At 38.1% G+C, this 24,906-nt stretch overlaps 1 protein-coding gene across 2 annotated transcripts in view; it reads left to right on the top strand.

The window, feature by feature from the left end:
- Positions 1-6,858: 6,858 nt before the first annotated feature.
- TENT2 (terminal nucleotidyltransferase 2) overlaps positions 6,859-24,906 on the top strand; it is a 62,130-nt gene continuing 44,082 nt past the window's right edge. The window contains exons 1-5 of one of the 2 annotated variants that reach the window (XM_043919947.1): positions 6,859-7,212; positions 7,452-7,520; positions 14,103-14,276; positions 14,404-14,493; positions 17,957-18,194. In XM_043919947.1, the coding sequence (XP_043775882.1) occupies positions 14,140-14,276; positions 14,404-14,493; positions 17,957-18,194 (465 nt within the window). In that variant the 5' untranslated portion in view covers positions 6,859-7,212; positions 7,452-7,520; positions 14,103-14,139. Of the gene's footprint in view, positions 7,521-14,102; positions 14,277-14,403; positions 14,494-17,956; positions 18,195-24,906 lie in introns of both variants that reach the window. The other variant, XM_043919948.1, reaches the window with a different exon arrangement.

The raw sequence follows: 24,906 nt of genomic DNA, 5'->3' as shown, positions 1-24,906 counted from the left end.
ATGTAGAGTTTGCACTTGTCTTCTTTGGTTGTTCTGTCTATTCTCAGGCAATATCAAAGTTGAAATTACATGCTTATATATTCTAGATGATTTCGTGCACATGGATTTATTTCCTTTTTCTCCACTGTTTTCTTACATGTAAAATGAGGAGCATGGATAATTGCTAAGCTTCATTTTAGTTCTAGTTCTCTACAATCATCTGCAAAGGTTATTCTACAATGAATTTATTAGAGATAGAGTGATGGAGTAGTGTATTTTGAATTCCCAAGAATACTGTTCAGTAGTCAGTACATGTTCTCAAGTTGCACCCAAAAGAATGCACTTTGAACCTGTCCCCATGATCGCACTGGGTGGTGAGAAGTTGGTAAGTTTGAAGAGTTTTAATACTATACCAATCATCTAACTCTATCCTATATCTCTGGTTTCTGTCACTTCTTCCTAATCAGAAAGATATTTGTGTATCTCCATGTAGCATTACTTTAAGAAGAGGAACTTCCTAGGATTTCTTTCAACCTCTGCTTCTCCAACTATGGATCTCAGTTTACAACATGGACTCCATTAATGAAATCCTATCCAGTTACTTCATGACTTTCATGCACATCACCAGGGCAATTCAGGATGTCTCTGGCCCTGTTTTTAGAAGAGGCAGTGGCCTTTAGATGGATTATGAATTTTAAAATATTTATGCATTTTCTTTTCAAAGCCCTTTTCAACTCCTCTGAGGAGAGTCAACATAACTGGATAGCTAAGCAGTTAAAGATAACAGGCTTGGACACAAACAAACCTCAGTTTGTCTCCTAGATGTACTTTTCAACTACTGCCTGACCTTGGGCAAGGTACTTTACAATTTTGCCTCAGTTTTGTCATTTGTAATAGCAGGGATAATAATAGAACTCTCTTTGTAAACTTGTTTATGAGGAATAATTTCTTGCTCTACACAAAGCACTTGCACTCCATTTAGTTAAGCAATGTTTATTGAGCACTAACCATGTGCCAGGCATTGTGCCAAGTTTATGTCTAATTCAGGGCTATTCTCTTTCTTCCTTCAAATTTTCATCTAACTTCTACTGCTTTGTGTGCAAGCTCAGTTGCATCCAACTTTTTGTAACCCCATGGACCGTACCCCACCACACTCCTCTGCCCATGGGATTTTCCAGGCAAGAATTACTGGAGTGGGTTGCCATTTCTCCCTCCAGGGTCTACTCCTTTAGATCTTGACTTAAATGGCACTTTCTAGGGAAAGCTTCTGTGTTAGTTCAGGTCTTCTAAGAAGTGAATGTCAACACAGGATTAGACATGCAAGAGACTCACTAGAGGATCTCTGTGGAAGACAAAAGGGAGGAAGCAAGAGTAAGAAGAGGGAGCCTCAGGTTCCAGTGCACATTTGACATCTATTGAAGGAGAAGGAAGGAGAACTGGGTAGAAAAAGACTGCAGTACTCTTCTAAGAGAGTTCTGGCTAGGCAAACGAGGAGTTTTCAACTCAGAATTGCCCTTTAGAAGGGTCCTTTGTCCTACAGGAAGGCTGGCTCTAACACGACTGCAGTGTTCAGTCATTGGCTGGCCGCAGCTCAGGAGGGGCATAGACAGAAGATGCACTCAACTCCCAACTTTGGGGCAGAGCCAGGAAAGAAGGAAAGCAGAGAGGGACTTAGGGTGTTTTGGTGATGTGGTTTTTCGTGATTGTAAAGGCTTCCCAAGCAGCTCAGTGGTAAAGAACCTGCCTGCCAGTGTAAGAGACGCAGGAGACACAGGTTCCATCCCTGGGTCAAGAAGATATCTTGGAGGAGGAAATGGCAACCGACTCCAGTATTCTTGTCTGGGAGTTCTATATTATCCCTGTCATTACAAATGACAAAACTGAGGCAGAACTGTAAAGTCCCTTGCCCTGGTATTCTCACCAAATGTGATGGTAGATCCATAGAGTCAGCAGCTGCGGTTGTCAGTCAAGTATGCGTTCCCTACAGGAGATCTGAGTAATGCACATCCTTAACCATCATGCCCTCTGATTATTTGCTCTTATAGAAACATTTTCCTTTTCTTGGTTATTACTATTAAAGTTAAATTTTTGTTTTTTAAATTTGGAAAGGCTTTTCTTCTCTGAACTATACGCTACAGGAGAGTATGGACTGATGGACTGTGTTGTTTACGATGTTGTAGCCACGCGTTCCGGGAAACAAACTCACTCAGAAGGACAATGCAGATAGTGGAGTGCAGTTTATTACACCAGTGGGCCCGAGGCAAAGTCTCTTTAGTCAAGGACCCCGACCAGTTTTTGTGAAAACCTTATATACGTGTAGCCTGATGTTCGCAGCCTGGCCTAAGACAGAGTCCAACTCTGTCTGTTTCCTCCTTCACCTACTCCATCCCCAAGATGCCCCAGAGGAGATGGCATGTAATAGGTACAAAATACGACAGTCATCCCTATTTGTATCCGTTCTCTCTATTCTATTCCACATTACCATATCCACATGTAGAATGTAGGGAATACGCTACCCACAGGCCTGTACTATAATTAACAGGGCCTCTCTGAAAAATAAAAAATGACTTTCTCATCATCCCCAGGCGAAGGGCTGGGAGCAGTCAAAAGTACATCCTGGAAAGACATCTTGAAAACAAGATGTTGAAGTACTGATTGTGACTGATGGAAAACCATTAGTGACTGTTCCTGTAACCAGAGCCTTGAGGGAGTTGCTGAGAAAGGGCGTCACTAGCCAAAGGGCGTCACTAGCCGAAGGGCTAAACAAAGTCATGAAAGGCCTGAAGGTTTGACAGTGAGGACTGTGCATTGTATATCTTTATCCCCGATCTGAGATTGTAAAGAACAGATATCTCTAGAGCGAGAATAAGGAAGTAGAAGTTAACAATAAAGGGCACGCAAAGATTAACATTTGGGCTTTTGCCTGCGAATGGCATCAGCCCCCTGATCCCCACTTTATTTCCGAATCTTATTCTTCTTTATTCTTCTATGGCACTTCTCCCTCAGGTCGGTTCATTGTTGGGCTGGTCCCGACAGTAGAAGTTGTAGATGACCCCACATGACAGAATAGCTCATGATGCCAATCGCATGCCAAATATAAAATTGTGTTGTGTTGTGTTGTTGAGTTCAGTCGTGTCTGATTCTTTGTGACCCTATGGATTGTAGCTCTCCAGGCTCCTCTATCCATGGGATTTTGCAGGCAAGGATACTGGAGTGGGTTGCCATTTCCTCCTCCAGGGGATATTCCCAAACCAAGGATTGAACTCCTGTATTGGCAGGCGGATTCTTTCCTATTGAGGAACTTGGGAAGCAGTAACAATCACAAAACCCACATCATCAAAACACCCTAAATCCCTTTCTGCTGTCTTTCTTCCCTGACTCTGCCCCAAAGCTGGGGGATGGAGTGCATTTTCGTTTTTGCCTAGTCTTTTCATTTTCTTAAGTGTCTTGAAAAGAACTACTTAATTTTGATGAAGTTCATCATTTTTTTCTTTTAAGGATAGAGCTTTAGGCATCATACCGAAGAAATCTTTGTCTAGCCTAAGATCTCAAATATTTTTTCTTGCTTTCTTTCAAAAGTTTAAAGTTTATATCTATAATCCATTCGTGTTTTCACACACTATGAAATTTACTTATTTTTTATATGTATTTTTAAATTGAAAGATAATTGCTTCACAGGATTGTGTTGGTTTCTGCCAAACATTAACCTGAATCAGTCATAGGAAATTTACTTATTTATATTACATATGGATATCCAAATGTTCCAGCATCATTAGCTGAAAAGTCTTTCTTTTCACCACTGAATTTTCCTTGGACTTTGTTGAGAATCATTTGGCCATATAGATATATGTGACTTAAAAAACTTACTGTTTAGTTTCATTGACCTGTTTGTCTCCTTTACACCAATGCTATACTATCTGGGTTAATGTAGCTTTAAAACAAACATTGAAATCAGGTAGTGTAGTATAAATTTTACAATTTCGTTCTTTTCTTTTAAAGTTTTTTCAGTTATTCTAGCTCTTTTGAATTTTCATATACATTTTAGAATCATTTTGTCAATTACTTATGAGATCCTCTGGGGATTTTGATTTGGGTTGCATTGAAACTATAGATCAACTTGAGGAGAAACTGACACTTTTACTGTATTGAGTCTTCTAACCCATGAACGTGGTATCTTTATATGTGTCTTCTTAAATTTCTGTGTATTTTGTAGTTTTTAGTGTACAATTTGTATAAATAAACGTATATTTATCAAACTCATCCATAAGCATTGGTATCTTTCATTTCAATTTCAGATTGTTTGTTGCTAGTATAATAAAATCAGTTTACTTTTTGTACATTGATTTTTATATAATGCAATCTTGCTGATCTCATTTGTGTTCCAGTAGTTTCTTGTAGATTCTATAGAATTTTGACTGTGTATAATGTCAGTAGATAATGACTGTTTATAAAACCAGTTTTACTCCTTCCTTTAAGATTTGGATGCTTTTTATCTCTTCTCACCTTATTGCACAGGCTGGAAATTCCTCAGTACGGTATTGAAGAGGTAGTGAGTGCAGATATTCTTGCCTTTTTCTGATGTTAGGAAGAAAACAGTTCTTTCCCATGAAGAACTACTTTTTACAGATGCTTTCCATCAAGTTGTATGTATTCTCTTGTATTCCTAAGAATGGATATTGTTTTCCCAATGCTATTCTTGCATTTATTGAAATGATCATGTAGTTCTTCTTAGTCTTAGCTAATGCTGCATTATATTGTTTGATTTTCCATGTTAATTCAGCCTTGTATTCTTGTGATAAGTCTTCATCTGGACATAATGTATTGTCCTTTTTAAATATTGTGGGACAAAAATAGGTAGAATTCTGTTAAGAATTGTTGCATCTATGTTCATAAGGCTATTGGCCTGTGGTTTTCTTTTCTTGCAAAATCTTGAAACATCTTGAGTTTGGGTACCAGAATAATGCTATCCTTATAGAATAAGCTGGGAAGTATTTACCTCCTTCAGTATTTACCTCCTTTCCTGTAAGACTTTTGTAGAATTTGAATTATGTTTACTTTTAAAAGTAAATCATGTTAACGCTATAAAAAAGCTGTAGTGACTATATTACCATCAGATAGAGTACAACCAGAGCAAAGAATATTACCAAGAAAAAAGAGGGTGATTTATAAAGTGAAATCATTTAATAATGACAGGGTAATTTTCATATTAATTTCATTAAAGGTAAATTCACCTAAATAATAGAAAAATTCTAAATGTTTATGTAACTATTAGCAGAGCTTCACAACACATAAAGTAAAAACTAACAGAACAGCAAGGAGAACTAGAAAAATCCCTAATTACAGTCAAGGATTTCAGTGCCCCTCTCTTAATAAGTAATAAAATCAGTAGACAGAAAATCAGTATGTTCTAAAACCCCTGCTCCACCCCTACCCCAGGATTTAGATTTAAACATGTGGACTTACTAAGCAGCTTCAGTCATATCCGACTGTGCGACCCTATGGACTGTAGCCTGCCAGACTCCTTTGTCCACGGGTCTCTTCAAGCAAGAGTACTGGAGTGGGTTTCCATGCCCTCCTCCAGGGTACCTTCCTGACCCAGAAATCAAACCCTGATCTCTTAACGCTTCCTGCATTAGCAGGTAGGTTCTTTACAGCTAGTGCCACCTGGGAAGCCTAGTATCAGGCAAGTTGGTGTGATTGACATTTGTAGAACATTTCATCCAACAGCTACAGAATAAAGTTTTATTTTAAACGTACACAGAGCACTTACCAAGACAAACCAACCATACTGTGGGCCACAAGACAAGTTTCAATAAATTTAAAATGATTTAAATTATATGAAGTAAATTCTCTGATGATAATGGGATTAAATTAGAAATCAATAACATAGATACTCTAGAAAATCTGATACTTGGAGACTAAAGAACATACAAATAACCAAAGGATCAAAGAAAAAACTCATAGGGAAATTAGAAAGCATTCTGAAATGAAGTAAAATGAAAACACAATATATTAAAATGTGTGGGATGCAGCTAACAAAGTATTTTGAAGGAAACTTGTACTACTGAATTCCTGTATTACAAAGGAAGAAACATCTCAAATCAATCTCAAACTTCAGTTTCCAAGAAACTGGCAAATAATTTTAAAAACAACAACAAAAAAGAAAGGAAATAAACGTAACAGCAGAAATCAATGAAAAATAAAAACGGAGAAAACCTATGAAACCAAAAGCTGACTTTGAGATTTGAAATCAGTGAGGTTAATACGCCTCCTGCCAGGTCGATCAGGAAAAATAAAAAAGACACAAATCACTAATTTCAGGAACGAGGTCCTATGTATTTTAAAAGGACAATAAATACTGTTAACAGATTTATACGAATAAATCCGACAGCTTATATTTTCACAACTATTAAAGCTCACTCAAGAAGAAATACTACTTTTTGAATTAGTGAATGCTATATACTACGGACAGGGAGTAGAGTCTAGGCTTTATAAATTAAATAAGGGTCCCCAGGCAGCTCTCAACTCATTAACGGGAAAAAAAGAAATGAAGCTTGATCGGTGAAGAACGGAGAGGGAAAACTTGGTCAGGAGGCCAAGAAAAGCTTCTCTGGGGAAGAGTCACTCCGTGCAGACAGGAAGGACCGGTTAAAAAAAAAAAAAAATGCTTATCAGAATGTGAGCTTAGGGATGAAGTTCAGGACAACCCTCCGCCTTTCTCAGGGAAGTCCCAGCCCTTCTTAACGCGCTCGCAGCTACGCTCTTCCTCCCGCCCAACCGGGACGCCCGCAGCCGCGCGCCTGCACACTTGAGCGCCTGCGCATTCGAGCCAAAAGCGCGCAGGAGTGAGCGAGGCCGTTGCCGGAAGTATGACCTCCCGCTCCCGGATCGCTGTTTCCATCCGGGTCACGTCGGTCTTCCGGGTTTTTCCGATAGGGCTTTCTACGCCTCTTTTTTTCGGTTACTTTTTGGTCTTCCGTCTCTTGCCACCGCCCCCGATCTCCCACACCCTTGCCGGCCCTGCCTTTTCTTATGTCGCTCCTCCCTGCTGCCACGGCCGAGGCTTAGCGCTCAGCCCGGAGCCAGGCCTACCCATTCCGCGTGGGCACTACCTCCTTTGGCTCGGGAGGAAGCTAGGACCAAGCGCGTCAGGCCGTCACTCCTCCGGCCCTGGAGCTCCTGGGCTGGGGGTGCTGGCCGACCCTCCTGCGCAGTCCTTTCCCGAGGACACTTGTGAGTTAGCGGGTTTCAGAGAGGGAAGCCTCGGTGTAGGCCCGTTTGGGGGGCGCGGGGCGGGGCGCCGCGGCGCGCCGGAAACTTTTTAGAAAACTAGTGTTTCGTGTGGGAGGTTCCGGCGGTATCTCCTCAATTTCCCAGAGGTTTGGGCGGCCCCCGGACTGCTGACTTGCTGAAGAATCTTAGGAACTGTGACGTTCTTCACTCATTTGTCTTCCTCGCGTCCCGTCCTCAAGTCTAGGACCAGACGAGGAAGAGTGTCTCGGGACTCTGCATGGGGTTTCAAAGGGTGGTGAAGAGCTAAGGTAAATATCTGGATTAATACTTTGAAACTTAAGACTTTTCACTGAGTGGTTGTGAAATTGCCTCAGTTCTTCGAGTTACAAGAAAATGCACAGGTCAGGACTCTATCCGATTGTTGTTTACATCCTGTGTTTTGTTTTTGCCCCCTTCACCCTTTGTGGATAGGCTCTTCAACTCTGTAGGCCAGACCACGAAGGGGTTCATGTGTCTCCCAACTTCTGAATCGTCCACGTTCCCTGCCTTGTTTGATTCTCTCTCACCTCTTTGTCTAAAATAACAGTTGTTTATTTATATTGGTATACCAATAAGGGGAACAAAAAAGAAACTGAAACTGAAGCTTAATTGGCAACTTAACAGGTGTGTGGTTTTTTAACGGAAAGATCATAAGTGAATACTAAGTCTGTGTGTTTACACAGACTACAGACTTACAGTTAACATGCTGCTTTTGTAAATACGCTCGTATTGGATGCTTCATTACCACAAGGCTTTTAACATGGCATTGACAGCCTTGTACTAATACCCAATAATAGTAACATTACTTTAAATAGTAGAAAATGTCCTGTAACGGGCTCTGTGTGGAATAGGCACTGAAGAAATGTTCGTTTGCAATCTTGTGGCTCGATTATTTTTCAGCACTTGAATGCGATCTAATTCTTAATCAAATGGAACGTCTCTTTTCACAACCTATGGATGGTTTGACAGAGGGTGAGCAGGATTTAGGAGTTAGACTTTTTGCATTGTGAAGAAGAGTAATGAGTTTAGGGGATCAGAGGCATTTGAACAAAGTGGACAGGTAACTGCAGATTCCACTTTCTAGGAAATCTTGATGAAGGAGTTGATGTAATTTTGAGTGTTCTCTAATTCTTTGGAGGAGAGGTCAAGTTTAGGACAGAAATTCCAGTTTGTAAGTTGCAGGACCAAAGGTTATGTCACTAGTAGTTTGTAAACTACTCCATTACAGCTTTGTCTCATGTATGATTATTTACAAATAGACCTGTATAATTTCCCAGTAGGCTACCTTAGTCAAGAAGTAATCCTTAAGATTTTCTCTTTAATCTCTCCTTAAGGCAAGAACCAATGCAACAGTTTTAAAGCAGCTCAAAATTTATTCCATTTTATAGTCAAGTACAAATTGAGAAGTTGATAACTTTCAAACTAAGAAAAATAGGATACCAATAACATCTGGATTTTATTTATCATAAACTTTCTTATACCTGGTACTGTGGTTAATGTGGAGTAATTTTTTTTTCCTCTACTTGGTGAAAAAGCCTTTTATTCAGAATATAAGAATAAAATTTTGTGGAGGTCCCCTTAAATCCGGTGTGGTAGAAGTTTTGCTGGATTTTATTCTCAGAAACTCTGTTTTGTTTAAAAAATGATCCCTTATATTGTCTATTGTTTGTGTTGTTTTTTTTTGTGTGTGTGTGAAGTTGCCTGGTTGTGTCTGACTCTTTGTGATCCCGTGGACTGTAGCCTACCAGGCTCCTCCGTCCATGGAATTTTCTAGGCAAGAGTACTGGAGTGGGATGCCATTTCCTTCTCCAGGGGAATTTTCCTGACCCAGGGATCGAACCCAGGTCTCCTGCATTGCAGGCAGACGCTTTACCATCTAAGCCACCAGGGAAGCCCCATATTGTTTATAATAGGTTATTATTTTGGTATCATTTTTATCTTCATCAGAATTAGTGTTGGAATGTATTAAGGGAGTGGGGTTCCTTGTGGCTCAGGTGGGAAAGAATCTGCCTGCAATGCAGGAGACCCAGGTTCAATCCCTGGGCTGGGAAGATCCCCTAGAGAAAGGAATGGCAACCCACTCCAGTACTCTTGCCTGGAGAATCCCATGGACAGAGGAGCCTGGCTGGCTACAGTCCTTGGGGTGGGCTGCAAAGAGTCAGAGACGACTCTTTGTGTATCCCTTAATATTACTATCTGTGTGTGTCTGTTAATATTAAGAGAAATAGTAGAAAGGAATAGAAATCCGTGGGCTTTTGGTTTACTTCCTTATCTCTAGATGATTATGCAGGAGATTACAGGATGATTATTGGAGAGCATTGAATGTTGTTGGTTAAATTCCCTAGGAATGATTCTCCCTACTTGCAAGGTTGGCCTAAATAAGAGCTGGACTTGAAGGCCAAAATTCATCCTGAGGAGAACTGATAGATTCTTTGCTTTGGTGGTGCTCCAAAACCTTTAATGCTTATCTGGAATTTAGGATACACTGATTTAGGTAACTGCTCTAAAGTAAGTTTTTAAGTATGGAGTCATTCTCAGCTTTTAAGCTGTGGATAATTTGGTCATTAGCTTTGAAGAGTACTTCTGGGCCACAAGACATCTTTTGACTTATTCTGTAGTTTGAATCTGACCATATAATAGGATGTAAGCCCTTAAACTGGGCTGTTATGTCATTTTGGGTCTTAAGCATGAAGAAAAATACAAACATAGATATAAACAAAATGTCTGGAGTTGTACCTATGAACTGGTTTAAATAAACCTGAATATAGAGTGTTTTAATTCTAGTTTTTCTGAACACAAATTTCTTCTCTTGTTTGATCAGATCCATATTGTGTGTCTGTATTACAGTAAAATCAAGCACAGTTCTTTATAACGAATTGTATTTAATGTCATTTTCTCATGAATCCTATGAGATAGTAATTGTTTTCTGGGAAGCTGGATCAGAGAAGCAGAGTCAGGGAGGCCAAGAAAGAGTGTGAGCCCAAGTAAAGGGAGAAGGCGGCTTTAGTGGCAGCCTTAGATCTGGCATTCTGTTGTTATATTGAGAGTACTTTTAATAAAGAATGATGTGAAATCCTGCTTGGCTCAAGATATTGTCTCTGAGCAGCAAACATCAGGCTGGAGAAGGAAATGAAAACCCACTCCAGTACTCTTCCCTGGAAAATCCCATGGACAGAGGGGCCTGGGGGGCTGCAGTCCATGGGGTCACAGAGTTGGACATGACTGAGCGACTTCACTTTCACTTTTCACTTTGCTGCATTGGAGAAGGAAATGGCAACCCACTCCAGTGTTCTTGCCTGGAGAATCCCTGGGATGGAGGAGCCTGGTGGGCTGCTATCTATGGGGTTGCACAGAGTTAGACACGACTGAAGCGACTTAGCAGCAGCAGCAAACATCAGAGAGTATAGTTTAGCAAACATGAGAGGAATTTAAAAAAAAAAATCAATCTCCTGTAGCTAGAAAAAGGCCTTCTGAAGAAAGCTGACAAACTCTTGTTTTCTGGAGGTGGCACCTTGTCTCTGGTCCATGGTAGTCAGGCAGCTGGGATGGAATCTGATGGTGGCTCTTGTCCACAATCTCGTATGAACTTTGAACTGGTGAGTCTCACTCTGTGGCCAGCCTAGGAAATTTTAATCTTTCAGAACTGGAAAAGGAATAAAGTTTCTGTGAGTGGTTTATTTGTTTCTTCCAAGATCTTTCAACCCCCCCCCCCCCCCCCCCGCCGTTGTCTCCTATTCTAGTTTTTCAAGCCATCTGGTCTCAATCCCCAGAGGCAATTATTATTTCTTTTAGCAGTGTATATATTATTTTCCTCTGTTGTGCTAAAAAAAAAAAACACAACTTTTATAACTTGTTTTTTAGATTGACATCTATTGAAAATGAGAATTTAGCACTTTAATGTACCCTCTCTCATCATAAATTATGATGTATATAAACATGTAAATATGTAAAATATAGTATAATAATGTATGTAATTATAAATAAATACAGTGTAGTAAGTAATATATAAATATATTATAATTTTGGGCTTCTCAGGTGGTACTAGTGGTAAAGAACCTGCCTGCCAATGCAGGAGACATAAGAGATGTGGGTTCGATCCCTGGGTTTGGAAGATCCCTTGGAGGAGGGCATGGCAGCCCACTTCAGTATTCTTGCCCGGAGAATCGCATGGACAGAGGAGCCTGGCGGGCTGCAGTCCGTAGGGTCACAAAGAGTTGGACACAGACTGAAGCAACTTCACATGCATACATGTTACAGTTTCTGTTTAAATCAATATATGTTAAATGTTGATGTTATTGTAAGAACTAAGTAGGTAACTGACTGTATTTTCTTTTTTAGCTGACCTTTTGAGTGTGTTTTGTCTGTAGTTTTATTAATTTATTTTTAACTTCTTGCATTTCTTTTTAAGGCTTTATTTATTTATTGACTGTGGTAGGTCTTCAGTGCTGCACACAGGCTTTTTCTGGTCGCTGAGAGTGGGAGCTGCTCTTTATTGTTGTATTCGGGCTTCTCATTGCAGTGGCTTCCCATTGCAGAGCACGGCTCTAAGTGCACTGGCTTCAGAAGTTACCATGGGTAGGCTCAGTAATTGTGGCGCATGGGCTTAGTCGCTCCGAGACGCTGTGGGATCTTCCAGGGCCAGGGATTGAACTGACGTCCCTTGCATTGATTGCAAAGCGGGTTCTTAACCACTGAGCCACCAGGAAGCCCCAACTTGCTACTTTTCTGTTCCTACAATTAATCTTTCTGCTCTGTTGGCCAGACTCCTCTCTGGTCAAATATATAAGGTAATCGACCAGTTCATTTTTTTTCCACCTTGGATTCTTCTTGTAGCCCTCTATTTACATGTTCTATTTTAAGCTGTTTGGCTTCCCTTCACCACCATCCTGGGGAATTTACTGTCTCAGACCTGTGTGAAAACTCCCTTTTCCTAGATCCCAGATTTTCTTTTACTTTTTTCAATACCTTACATGTCCTGAAAGGGTTTTTATTCTCCTTTTGCACTGATAACGTAACTGGGTATAGAATTATAGCTTGAAAGCATTTCCTACAGAAGCCTTGAAGGCATTCACTTCTTTGTCTTGTTTCCGCTGTTGCTGTTGAGTGGTCCAAAGCCATTTTGATTCCCATCCCTTTGTGTGTTTCTTCTTTTTTTTTAATTGTATAGTTGACTTACACTGTTGTGTTAATCCCTGCTATACAGCAAAGTTACTGTTATATATATACATTCTCTTTTTTACATTCTTTTACATTATGATTTTTCTCAGAATATTGAATGTAGTTCCCTCCCTGTGCTTTACGGTAGGACCTTGTTACTTTTTCACCCCATCCCTTTGTTTATAACATTTTCTTTCTCTGTAATATTTATAAGCTTCTTTTACCTGGTATTCTGAAATTTCACTGTAATACGTGTTTATATATGTGTGTATATAGACGTGAGTGTGTGTGCATTTTGTGCTTTTTACTCATTGGATCCTTTCAGCCTAAGGCTTGGTGTTCTTCAGTTCTGAACATGTTCTTGTTTTATTTACTTGGTAATTCCCTTTTCTCTGTTTTCTGTTCTTTCTGGAACTTAAGTTGTATTGGATTTTGGACCACCTGGTTTGGTTCACTTATATTTTTTCTCTTACCGTCTTGCCTACTATCTGCCCTTACCAGTTTTTCTTTTTTGTTCATTCCTCAGTGTTCTTTTAGCTTTCTGTTGGATATTTCTGCTTTTAATTTTGTAATTTCTGAGAGCCCTTTCTGCTTTTAAACAACACATTCTTGTTTTACATATACAGTGGTGTTTTTCATTAATTATGAAATTAATGAGCTTTTTTTTCCTCATCTTTCATTTGTTCCAAGTGTTGTTTCTATTTATTACTAAGCCTTTAAAAAATTTTTAACTTCTGATGGTCCATGAATGTCATTTTTCTAGAAATCTAAATTGGAAGCTTCTGTGTGCATAGGTAGGCAGTTCCGTAGTAGACGTCACTGTAGGTTTCTAGCAAGCTTAACACTTTCTTGGTGAGCAACTGCTTCTGTGCTACATCTTCTTCTGTTACTATGTTATATGATTTCTCTTTCCATGATTTCATAGATGAATTTTTTAATTGCCTGAATTGGGAATAGAAGCTGGGAATGCTATTTTTACTTTGTAGACTTTACTTAATATTTGTTTTCAGTTTGTTTTTTTATCCCACTCTTCTCTGTGAATTTACAACCTTTTGGGGTCAGTCATTGCAAGGAATAACTATCTAGTCTCCTAGCTGGGGCAGTGAATGATTCTGATTGTTTTTTACATAGGTTTTCCCCATTCCTGCAGAACAAACTCTTTTATTGGTAGTTGTTTTTATAAGTTGTTTAGAATTTGAGGGGACTCTCAGAATTTTATAAATAGTTATTAGGTAATAAAATTCCATCCCTTGTTTGATCAGATCTGTAAGCTCTAAATCCTGGGACTTGGGTTGTCACATGAAGGCTTATACTTTTGGATAAATTAAAATGGGAATCAATGTAAGAAATTGTAGATTTCATTAAATACATCTCTTGGATGGTTTCTTTTTATTATCAAAGTATAATGGTGTTGACTTGATTTATAGGAGAGTTGTTGATAAATTTATTAGAGTAATTTGTCATAAAATTAGAAATTTGCATAGATTTTAGTGTCATTTGAATAATATGGTTAATCTAGATTTAAAATTTATCATTAGTAAGTATTTTGTTATGTATTTTGTGACTTAAGAGATCTATTTGAGAAAATAAATTTGCAAATGAAATTTGTAACTTGGTAACTTTATTAAATAGTAGATACTGGTTATCAAAAAGTTCAGTGTCTTACTAATAATTTGTCTTTAAAACTATTCTAGGTAGAAGAATACATGTTCTCTATTAGTGAACAAGAGCATGTTCCCAAACTCAATTTTGGGTCGCCCGCCTTTCACTCCAAACCATCAACAACATAATAACTTCTTCGCCCTGTCACCAAGTCTTTATTCACACCAGCAACTTATAGATGCACAATTCAGCTTTCACAATGCAGAGTAAGTGCAGTGTTATTTTAGCCCATATCATTTGTAAGTTTCAGTTTTTACTTGACACAGATCCTTTTTATATGAAACATTTGGAGTTAGAGGAAATGTCATCATGTTCTTTCTTTGTTTTTGGTAGCTTGTCTAGAGCTGTGTCATTACAGCAGTTGACATATGGAAATGTCAGTCCAATACAGACCTCAGCTTCCCCATTATTTCGAGGAAGGAAGTAAGTATTTCTTATTTTTTTTAAAAGAAAAATTTGCAATTTTGGGAACTGTTTAACAATGTATCTTGTATTAAGTTAAGTGGGCACTAACCTACATTTTGTTTCCTGGGGTCTGTCCTGTAACAGAATTTTAAAACTTCTAAGTATTTAAAAAAATTTTAAGGGTAACTATCTTCAGATAACTACTTTTAATTGAAATTTTTAACTAAAGCAGATAGGTTTCTGTATATTTGCTAGGGCTGCCATAACAGTACAACAGAGTGGGTGACTAAAATAACAGATTAATTTTCTTAAAGTTCTGGGGGCTAGAAGTCTGAGATCAGGGTGTTAGCAGGTTTGGTTTCCTCTGAGGCCTCCCTCTTTAGCTTATAGATGGCTGCCTTCTTTCCTAATATGGTCATCCTTCTCTGTTTTCTGTGTCCTAATTATTCTTCTGAGGATACTAGTTACATTGGATTAATAACTCCATTTTAATTTAATTACTTCTTTAAAGGCCCTGTGTCCAAATAGAGTCACATTTTGAAGTACTAGGGGTTAAGACTTAAGTGTGAATTTCGAGGACATAATTTAGCTTACAACTCTTTGTTTCTATTAAAGTTTAATGTTTAATTTATCTTACACAGGTCAGGTTCCACAATAAATATTATTATAGTGAAAGTTTCTATATGACATAAAGCTTTCTATAGAGAAGTCAGGAATCAATTCGCTTGAACCAATTTGATTAAAAGAAATTGATGTATCACAGGGTAATGATAGAATTTTAGGGGTGATTATTAAAATAAGACTTGGCAGTACTTGAAAGATACTGCTTTTTAAAGCCTGTATAAACATTCCATAACTTTTATGTACAATTAGAAATAACACTAGATAAGAATTACTGTTCACCCACTATGGCCTTCCCTCATAACTCAGTTGGTGAAGAATCCACCTGCAATGCAGGAGACCCCGGTTCCATTCCTGGTTCTGGAAGATCCTCTGGAGAAGGGATAGCCTACCCACTCCAGTTCTTGGGCTTTCTTTGTGATTCAGCGGGTAAAGAAGCCGCTTGCCATGCAGGAGACCTGGGTTTGATCCCTGGGTTGGGAAAATCCCCTGGAGAAGGGAAAGGCTACCCATTCCAGTATTCTGGCCTGGAGAATTCCATGGACTTTCCATGGGGTCGCAAAGAGTCGGACATGACTGAGCGACTTTCACTTCACTTTTGTGTTAGTTTCTGCCATACATCAACATGAGTTGGCAATCGGCATACAAATGGGTGAGCTCCCTATATCACAGAGCAAATTCCCACTGGCTGTCTATTTTATTCTTTACCCTGATAGCTAAATTGGTAAAGAATCTGCCTGCAATGTGAGAGACCTGGATTTGATCCCTGGGTTGGGAAGATTCCCTGGAGAAGGGAAAGGCTACCCACTCATATATTCTGGCCTAGAGAATTCCGTGGACTGTACAGTCGCAAAGAGTTGGACACAACTGAGCGACTTTCACTTTTTAGCTTCCCTGGCAGCTCAGTTGGTAATGAGGCTACCTGCAATGCAGGAGACTTGCGTTCTACTTCTGGGTCGGGAAGATCCCCTGGAGAAGGGAATGGCAACCCATTCCAGTATTCTTGCTTGGAGATTTCCATGAACAGAGGAGCCTGCCGAGCTACAGTCTTGAGGTTGCAAAGAGTCAAACACAACTGAGCAGCTAACACTTTCCCTTTCACTGTGTTCAGTTGAGTTCAGTCGCTCACTTGTGTCCAACTCTATGTGACCCCATGGACTGCAGCACGCCAGGCTTCCCTATCCATCACCAACTCCCGGAGACTATTCAGATTCATGTCCATCGCGTTGGTGATGCCATCCAACCATCTCATCCTCTGTCATCCCCTTGTCCTCCCGCCTTCAATCTTTCCCAGCATCAGGGTCTTTTCCAATGAGTCGGTTCTTCGCATCAGGTGGCCAGAGTATTGGAGTTTCAGCTTCAGCATCAGTTCTTCACTGTGTAGAGTAGGCATTGTTCTAAGGACTTTGCAAATAATGGTTTGACTAAGTTTCAGAACAATTTGTGAGGTAAATACTGTTTCCCCTCTTCTGTTGAGAAAGTTGAAGCACACAGAGGTAATGAATGGGTGGAAAACTGTATGATGATGCTTAAAATATTGACTTCATTTAAATTTTTGTGTTTTAGAAATTGTCTTGATAGCCCTATTTGTGAATCATGAATGAAAATAAATTCCATTAGTTCATAATTATATATATATATTTAAACTTAACATTGACATTCTCAATAGAAATATTCATTATGTAAAGCTCTGAATTTTGTTTAAAAATATTAAATGTATACTTATGTTTTTAGCACTTTATACCTTTACTGTGAGTAGGAATTCTAGTTATTTTGTTGGTCTTTCAAAGAGAGAGTAATTGATGTAATCCCGAAAGAATATTAAAATAAAAACCTTCAGGTGGCTATGACTCACAAAATTTTAGAGTTCAACAAAAGGATTGGATAATTTCCTGTGGTTTAAACAACTTAGTAATGTATCATTTAAGTAAATATCATTTTTCCCAACAAATAATTACTTTAAAATTATTTTCTCTTTTTTATTTTGAATATTTTTAAGGTTCCAGAAAAATTTGAAAAATAGTACAGGGAGCACCTGTATGTGGTTTTCCCAGATTCATCAGTTTTGATAAATTTGTTTTATTCTTCCTCTTTCCTTCCCTACCCCCAGTTTTTTCTGAACCATATGAAAGAAAGTTGGTGATATTGTTTCACTTTATCCCAAAGCACATCAGTGCATTTCTCCTAAGGACAAAGATATTCTTTTGTATAACTAAAAATACATCAATCATGACCAAGAATTTAACACGAATACAAGACTGTTATATTGTGTATAATACTGTTATATAGAAATATATATGTATATTTCATTTTCAGACTAGCTATCTAGTGTTTTTTTTGTCTTTTTTTTTCATTTATTTTTATTAGTTGGAGGTAGTTATCTAGTGTTTTTATAGTTTAAAAAAAAAAAACAAAACTCTCTTAATTTGGTCTTTCCTGCTGATAAACCAGAACATAGGTGGACTTCCAAGATCCCTTTTTTATGTACAGCACTCAGTTTACTTAATCTTATCCTCCTTATGTTAGAGTTTGGATCTTTTATTGTTAGTGATTCTATAAATAGAGATTTTTCCTACCAAGTTTTTGTTGCTGATATGAAATATTGTGGTGGTTCAAATGCAAGAGACTAACCTTGATGTATGTATTGGTTTGTTTTTTTAAAAATATGCATTATTATATACTTTTTCTAAAGGTGTCTCTTATACTGACAATGAATATTTTACAGTTCATTTAGAGCTAATAACATGGCCTTGCTGAAAAAGTCAGTATTTTCATCTGTTATTTCTATATTTTAAATCGTTTTCTATTTGTTATGAGAAAGTTGTATCTTTAATCACTAAGGTATGTTGCTTGTTTTCAGGAGATTAAGCGATGAAAAGAATCTTCCTCTTGATGGTAAACGGCAGCGTTTTCATTCACCCCACCAAGAGCCAACTATAGTTAACCACATAGTGCCTTTATCAGATGAAAGAAGATACTCAATGTCACCATTGTTTCACACACACTATGTACCAGATATAGTCAGATGTGTTCCACCTTTTCGAGAAATATCAATTTTAGAACCTAGAGAAATCACACTGCCTGAAGCCAAAGATAAGGTAATTTTAATATAGACTTTAGTTTTATCTTTTGAGAATTTAATATAAACAGTGTATTACAAGTATCAGAAGTATCTAATGTCTTGGATTAGGTAGAACATGCCCCTTTTCGGTACTATTTAAAGGATTATTCAACATAGTTTCCTATCTAAATTTGATTCTTTGATTTTTGTGAGCTGTTCTTCTATGGAAATGAAGCTTTCATATCAGGATATCAGATTTTCTCTGATTCATAAAAATCTGGGGTAAGAGCCTAAAAGAGTTGATTTCTTAGTTTAGAGAATTTTCTTGTTACCTATTCTCTTATAGTAAAACAAGCTTTCATATGGATACTGTAGTAAAGTATTAAAAAGCATCTTTTTCCTTGGTATATTTGTTTTTATCATGAGGTTTTTAATGTCAAGAATAGAGAACCCAGGAGTCAGTGAGAAAGTAATACTTTCTTATGTTACTGATATGATATGTGATATGATCAAGGAAGATTTATCAAAAACATTATTTGGAAAACAATGAAGCTATTTCAATAATACTTCTTGGAAAATGACATCAGCATTGGGGAATAATGAGTTAATACCAATATTAGAAGCATGTCTCTTCTGCCTCCCCATATTTAGTGAAACTCTTAAAACATTCTGGCTAATTTAGAAGAGTTTATAATGTAAGTATCTGCATTCTTGTGAACTGTCTGCAGCTTATCTTTGTTGTTTTTGCATTTTCAAAGCCGCTTTACCATCGAGAAATAACCACATTTGTAGGCTAAGGAGAATGGGCCTGGAGAGTGTAGAGACTTTGTTTTACTCATCTTTCGGTTCCTAGCAACCAGCATAGGTCTGAAACATAGTAAGCGTGCAGAAAATGTTGGGTTAAAAAGGGAATACTTGCTTCCTTCCTCGCTTGTGCCACTTTTTATTTGGCTATCATTCTTTTTTTTTCTTTAATTGAGATGCAATTTTATCATAAAATTCACACTCCTTCAAAGTGTATAATTCAGTGGCTTTTCTTATATTCAGAGGGCAGTGCATCCGTTACCAATATCTAATTCCAGTACATTTTCATCACCTATAAAAGACGCCTTGTACCCAGCAGCAGTTGCTTTCTCATCTCTGCCTGTCTCCCCCAGTCTCTGGCAACCAGTATGATTTATCTCTATGGATTTGCTTATTTTGAACATCTCATATAAATGGAATCATACAGTATGTGGTCTTGCTTCTTTTAGTTAGCATGTTTTCAAGATTCATCCTTGTCATAGCAGTTCTCAGTTCTTTATTCCTCTTTATAGCTGAATAAGAGGACACTTCCCTGGTAGCTCAGTTGATGAAGAATCTGCCTGCCAATGCAGGAGACCTGGTATTTGATCCCTGGGTAGGGAAGATCCCCTGGAGAAGGAAATGGCAACCCACTCCAGTATTCTTGTCTGGAAAATCCTGTGGACAGAGGAGCCTAGTGGACTACACAGCCCATGGGGTCACAAGAGTTGAACAGGACATAGCGACTTAAACCACCACCATAAAGGAATAATATTCCATTGTATAGATATACCATATTTTATTTATCAGTTGATGGGTTTGGAAGCTGTTTGCACTTTTTCACTATTCTGAATATTGTTGCTGTGAATATCTGTGTACAAGTTTTTGTACACAATGTTTTCATTTCTCTTGGGTCTATACCCAGGGGTGAAATGGCTGAGTTATGTGGTAGCGCTATGTATAACTTTCTGAGGACTTGCCAAAGTGTTTTCTAAAGTGGCTGAATCATTTTACATTTCTACCAGCAGTGTGTGAGTGATCCAATTTCTCTTCATCCTTGCCAAAACTTGTTATTGTTTGTCTTGATTATAACCATCCTAATGGGCATGAAATGGTATCTCATTGTGATTTTGGTTTGCATTTCCCTAATGACTAATGATGCTGATCATCTTTTCATTTGCGTGTTAGCCATTTTGTGTATCTTCTTTGGAGAATTGTCTATTCAGATCCTTTGTCTGTTTTAATTTTGTTTTTTTAATTGTTGAGTTGTAATAGTTCTTTATATGTTCTCAATACTGGACATGTATCAGATATATAATTTGCAAATATATTCTTGCATTCTGTGTTTTGTCTTTTTACTTTTTTGATGATGCACTTTGAAGCATAAAAGCTTTTCATGTTAATGAAATCCAATTTATTTGTTTTTCTTTGGTTTCTTGAGATTTTGGTCTTATATCTAAGAAACCATTGCCTGATCCAGGGTCACCAAAATTAATGCCTCTGTTATTCTAAGAGTTTTATAGTGTTAGCTCTTAGATTTAGGTCTTTGATCCATTGAATTAATTTTTATATATGATATTAAGGTAGGGAGGTCTAACTTCTTTTTTGCTCTTGGTCCAGTTGTCTCAAGACTATTTATAAGAATGGCTGTCATTCTTTATTCTTACTATGAAATGGGAAAAGCATTTAGGCGATACCAGTGGGAGGGAAGAGAAAGCAAACTGACTAATTGGAAGTTTTGGTACCCCATTTCTGCACCTCTCAGTCTTTGTCCTTCCTTTACCTTCTCATTTTAAAGAAACTTATGCAATATTATATTGTGAAAGCCTGCAGTAGAAATCAAATCAGGGCAATACTTTGAATGGAGATATAGCAATCTTTTACTCTATGTGGGTTTTTGATATATGTATATAGATAGGCCCATATTAAAATTTTTGTTTATTTTTAATTGAAGGATAATTACTTTACAGTGTTGTGTTGGTTTCTGCCATACATCAAAATTAATCAGCCATAGGCCCATTTTTTATGGACTATATTATGCATAAGTATTGAAGCTCTCAGTTTCCACTCCAGTATTCTTGCTTGGAGAATCCCGAGGACAGAGGAGCCTCGCGATCTACAGTCCATGGGGTCACAGAGAGTTTGAACACGACTAAGCAACTAACACACACATACACATTTGTAAATAATTAAATACTGGAACTGACTTCTAGTTCTGCATATGGATAAGGTTTATTAATATATTGAGTCTCAGTAAATTTAATAACATTAGTCAGGTTAAATCATCTAGTAAAATATGGTTCCATGTCAATAACCTTTTCTTTGCTTAGTAGCATAGAAAAAAATTCTCCTAAATCTTATGCTTTTGGCATAAGCACTTACCTCAAGGGATAGAGATTATTAATAGTATTCTATTGTTAAGCCAGTTTCTTTGAGTGCTACTCTTACTTGCCAGTTCTGGGAGAAAGAAGGCAAGTTCATTTCTGTGTTCATTCTTTTAAGTGAACACTTTTTAAGAAAACTAACATTTATTAATGTCTCTTCTCTTCCAGGCATTCTACATATGCTATGTCATTTAGTCTTTTCAACAACCCCATGACATGGATATTATCCTAATTTTACTGAGGCTCAGAAAGCTAAATAACTTGCTCAAGGTCACAGCTAGTAAGTGACACAACCAAGATTTGACCTTTGTCTCTAATAATATAAAGAGAAGGAACTTAAGATGCTTAAAATAAAGGGTAGGGAGATGACATTCTTAGAATTGACTATAAAAGTAGGTCATCTATGAGAGTAAAAGCTAATATTTACTGAGTGTCTTTCTTTGTCAACAGTTTGTATGGTTTATCTCTACTGGGTTTTAAAATGAGTGGGAGGTTCAATGAGAAGTAAAGTGGGGCAGCAGTTTGAGACCTTGGACGCACAGTGGAAGGCCGCTGAAGGTTTTTGAGTAGAGGACTAGCACAATTAGATTTGCATTTTGGGGAAGATAATTCTTGCAGTTTAGTGGAGTCTGGTTTGGAATAAGGAGGGCCTGGGAAGAGGTATAATTACCTTGAAGGCTGTTAATTGTTAAATTTTTTTCAGGTGAGAGATGCTGGAGCTTTCAGTTATGGTGGATGGTGGTGAAAAAGATGTGAGAGACCATGCATAAGGAAAATTGATACCTGTGTGGATTGATTGAATGTGGGGGGAGAGGGAGAGAGAGAGATCAGCAACTTTAATGATTCCATTCTGGACTGTTAACAGAGATGAGGAGCCCAGATTTTGAGTGTTCAAACTGATTGAGGAAGTAGTCAGGAGTTATGTTCCTCAGCGCTTGGAACTATGAGAAAATCTGCTGTAACATTTGTGTTCTTGAATGGCCTCATGTTCTGCAGATTGCATGCTAAGGCCATGGGGAAATAGGGCTTGGGAGTACACTATGCAAAGCCTAAACAGTTTTGGAACCAGAATGCTCTGAAGAACAATAATCAGTCCCTTAGAAGATGACCTGGATAGATCAGGTATGTGGCTTAGCGTGGTTGGGTGCTATTGCAAAGGATATTAAACAATATACGATACACAGTTGACATATGCTGCCCGTACAGGTCACTGAGACGAGGCAGTTAAGGTGGAGCTGTGCGTGAGTGAGTCAGCTGCTAGGGGAGACTCAAGGAATTACACCAGCGGAGAGCTCCGTGAGGGCGGGGGTATGTTTATACTTTGTGAGGGGGAGTCCGAGCTGCAGACACTTACTTTTAGTTGATTTAGATCTGTAAGGACTCCCTGCTTGTGAGCAGCCAAGCTAAGCGTTTTTGTTGTTTTTTGTATTTATTTTTTGGTAAAGGTTGCAATTCCACAATTTCCGCTCCACATACAAATCAGTCCAATTAATATATCAAATTGATACCATTGCCTTATTTATCAATCGTCTGTAAGCTAATTGGTATTGAAGAAAAACATGTTGTAGCTGAGCTGCCCATATATATTTCAGAAGCATGGTTGGGGCCCAAGATATAAAAGTGACAGTTGAACTCCTGAAGTAGATTAGATTCTGTATTTTTTTTTTTTAGTAATCAACAAAAATTTGTGAGTTCTGACTGTATGCTAAAATGTTGTGTTAGAGCATTTTTCTAAATATTCATGGTCTCTTTACCATGTACATAGTGAGAGGGACAACCATTAGAAATAATCATGCGAATTGCAGCTTTATATATAAGTGTTACAAAGGACAAGTGCAGAGTTATCTCCAGGATGGTGTGGAGGAGATAATATTTGAGCTGAGATCTGAAGGGTGAGTAGGAGTTAACTAGTGAAAGAATGTTGGGGGTGGAGAGAATGCTTTAGAGAGAAGGAACAGTGTGTTTGAAGGTTTACTGAGTGATAGAAAGGAGCATGCAGTCTGCAGAGAAATGCAAGAAGGCCAGATGGTGGCCAGAGTGATTGATTTAGGGGAAAATTGCTGAAGTGTGGTAGAAGTGGGGAAGCAGGCAGATCATGCAAGGACTTTTGTATATCATTTTAGTTTTCACCTAAGAACTTTGGTAAGCTATTCAGGGTCTTTTTTTCAGCAAGAAAGAGATGAGTTAAAAATTGTTTTGACTTCATTTTAAGCAGTTGCACAAGTGTGGAAGTAGGAAGTTATTATTGGATACTAGGTAAAAGGTAATTCCTTGAATTTGGAAGTGCTGATAGTTAAGATGAAGAAAAATTGATGGGTTTAAACTGTTGGGGAAAGTGAAGTTGATGGGATTTGATGATGCATTATTAGATTAGGTCATCTAAGCCTCTGTACCACTGAGGTTTTAGACCAACTTTCTTTGGTATGGAGGGACTATCCCCTGCATCTTAGGATGTTTTAGCCACATTTCTGACTTCACTCACTAGATGCCACTAATCCTTGGTTATGAGAACCAAAAATGTCTTCAGACATTAACAGATGTCTCCTGGGGGGCAAAAGTGCCTCTAGTTGAGAACCACTGGTTTAGATAGAGAAGATACTGAGGATTACTCCCAAGTTTCTGGCTTCTATAACTGGAGGCATGGTGGTACCATTCACTGAGACAGAAAAAAAGGCCAAGAGGAGCCAGATATAGGAGTATCTGTGTTTAATAGGAATTGGAGGGTGAGCAGGTATCTGATGAGTTCTGTGTGCATATTGTTTTAAACATACATTTGGAACATCAAATTAGGTATTTGGAGTTGATGGTTGAATGTATATAGATCTGGAACTCAAAGGAAAGGTATTGACCAGAAGTGTACATTTGGTGATCATTGGCATATAGATGATAACTGAAGCTAAGAGTATGGATATGATTGTCTAGGGAGAGAGGAGATCCAACACTCACTGAAATAGGTTGAGGAAAGAGTGGGACAACAAATGGAAACTAAGCATGTTTACAACTGTTTGGGGAAGTTTGGCTGTGAAGGGAGGAGCCAGAGATGGAAAGGTAGAACAAAGGAGTTTTTAAAAATTTTGTTTCTGAGGTGGAAGAAAGTTTAAGCACATGTAAATGTTTATTGGAAAAATTCAGTCAAGAGGGAAAAATTGACTACTGTGGGAAAAAAAGTACAATTATGAACAAGATTCCTTAGAAGGTGGAAAGGGCATGGGTCCTGCTTATATATGGAGACATTGACTTTAGGTAAGAGAATTTTTTGAAACTGGAGGATAGGAGGAGAGGATAGGTGCAGTTACAAGAAAGTTGGTAAATATGGTATGAAAGAGTTCCCATAGTTGAATGGCTCCTTCATATTTTCTCTTTGAATTACTGTGCAAGGTCATCTGAGAGTTGAGAGGATGCAGTGGGATGTATGCGGTTTAAGAACAGTGGAGATGGTTTGAGGTAGTGTTTACTACTTCAGGCTGACCAAAGAAGCAGAGTGGAGGTTTGACACAGTATTTGCTAGGTAGTTAGAGGGCTCATTTAACATTGGTGATAATGAATTTATTATTAACAATAATGAATCAGCTGCTTTAGTAA

The sequence above is a fragment of the Cervus elaphus genome, chromosome 12 (assembly GCF_910594005.1).
Source record: "Cervus elaphus chromosome 12, mCerEla1.1, whole genome shotgun sequence".
NCBI classification, from domain to species: domain Eukaryota; kingdom Metazoa; phylum Chordata; class Mammalia; order Artiodactyla; family Cervidae; genus Cervus; species Cervus elaphus.
The sequence above is the reverse complement of the archived record's forward strand: the minus strand, read 5'-3'. Positions and strand labels throughout refer to the sequence as shown.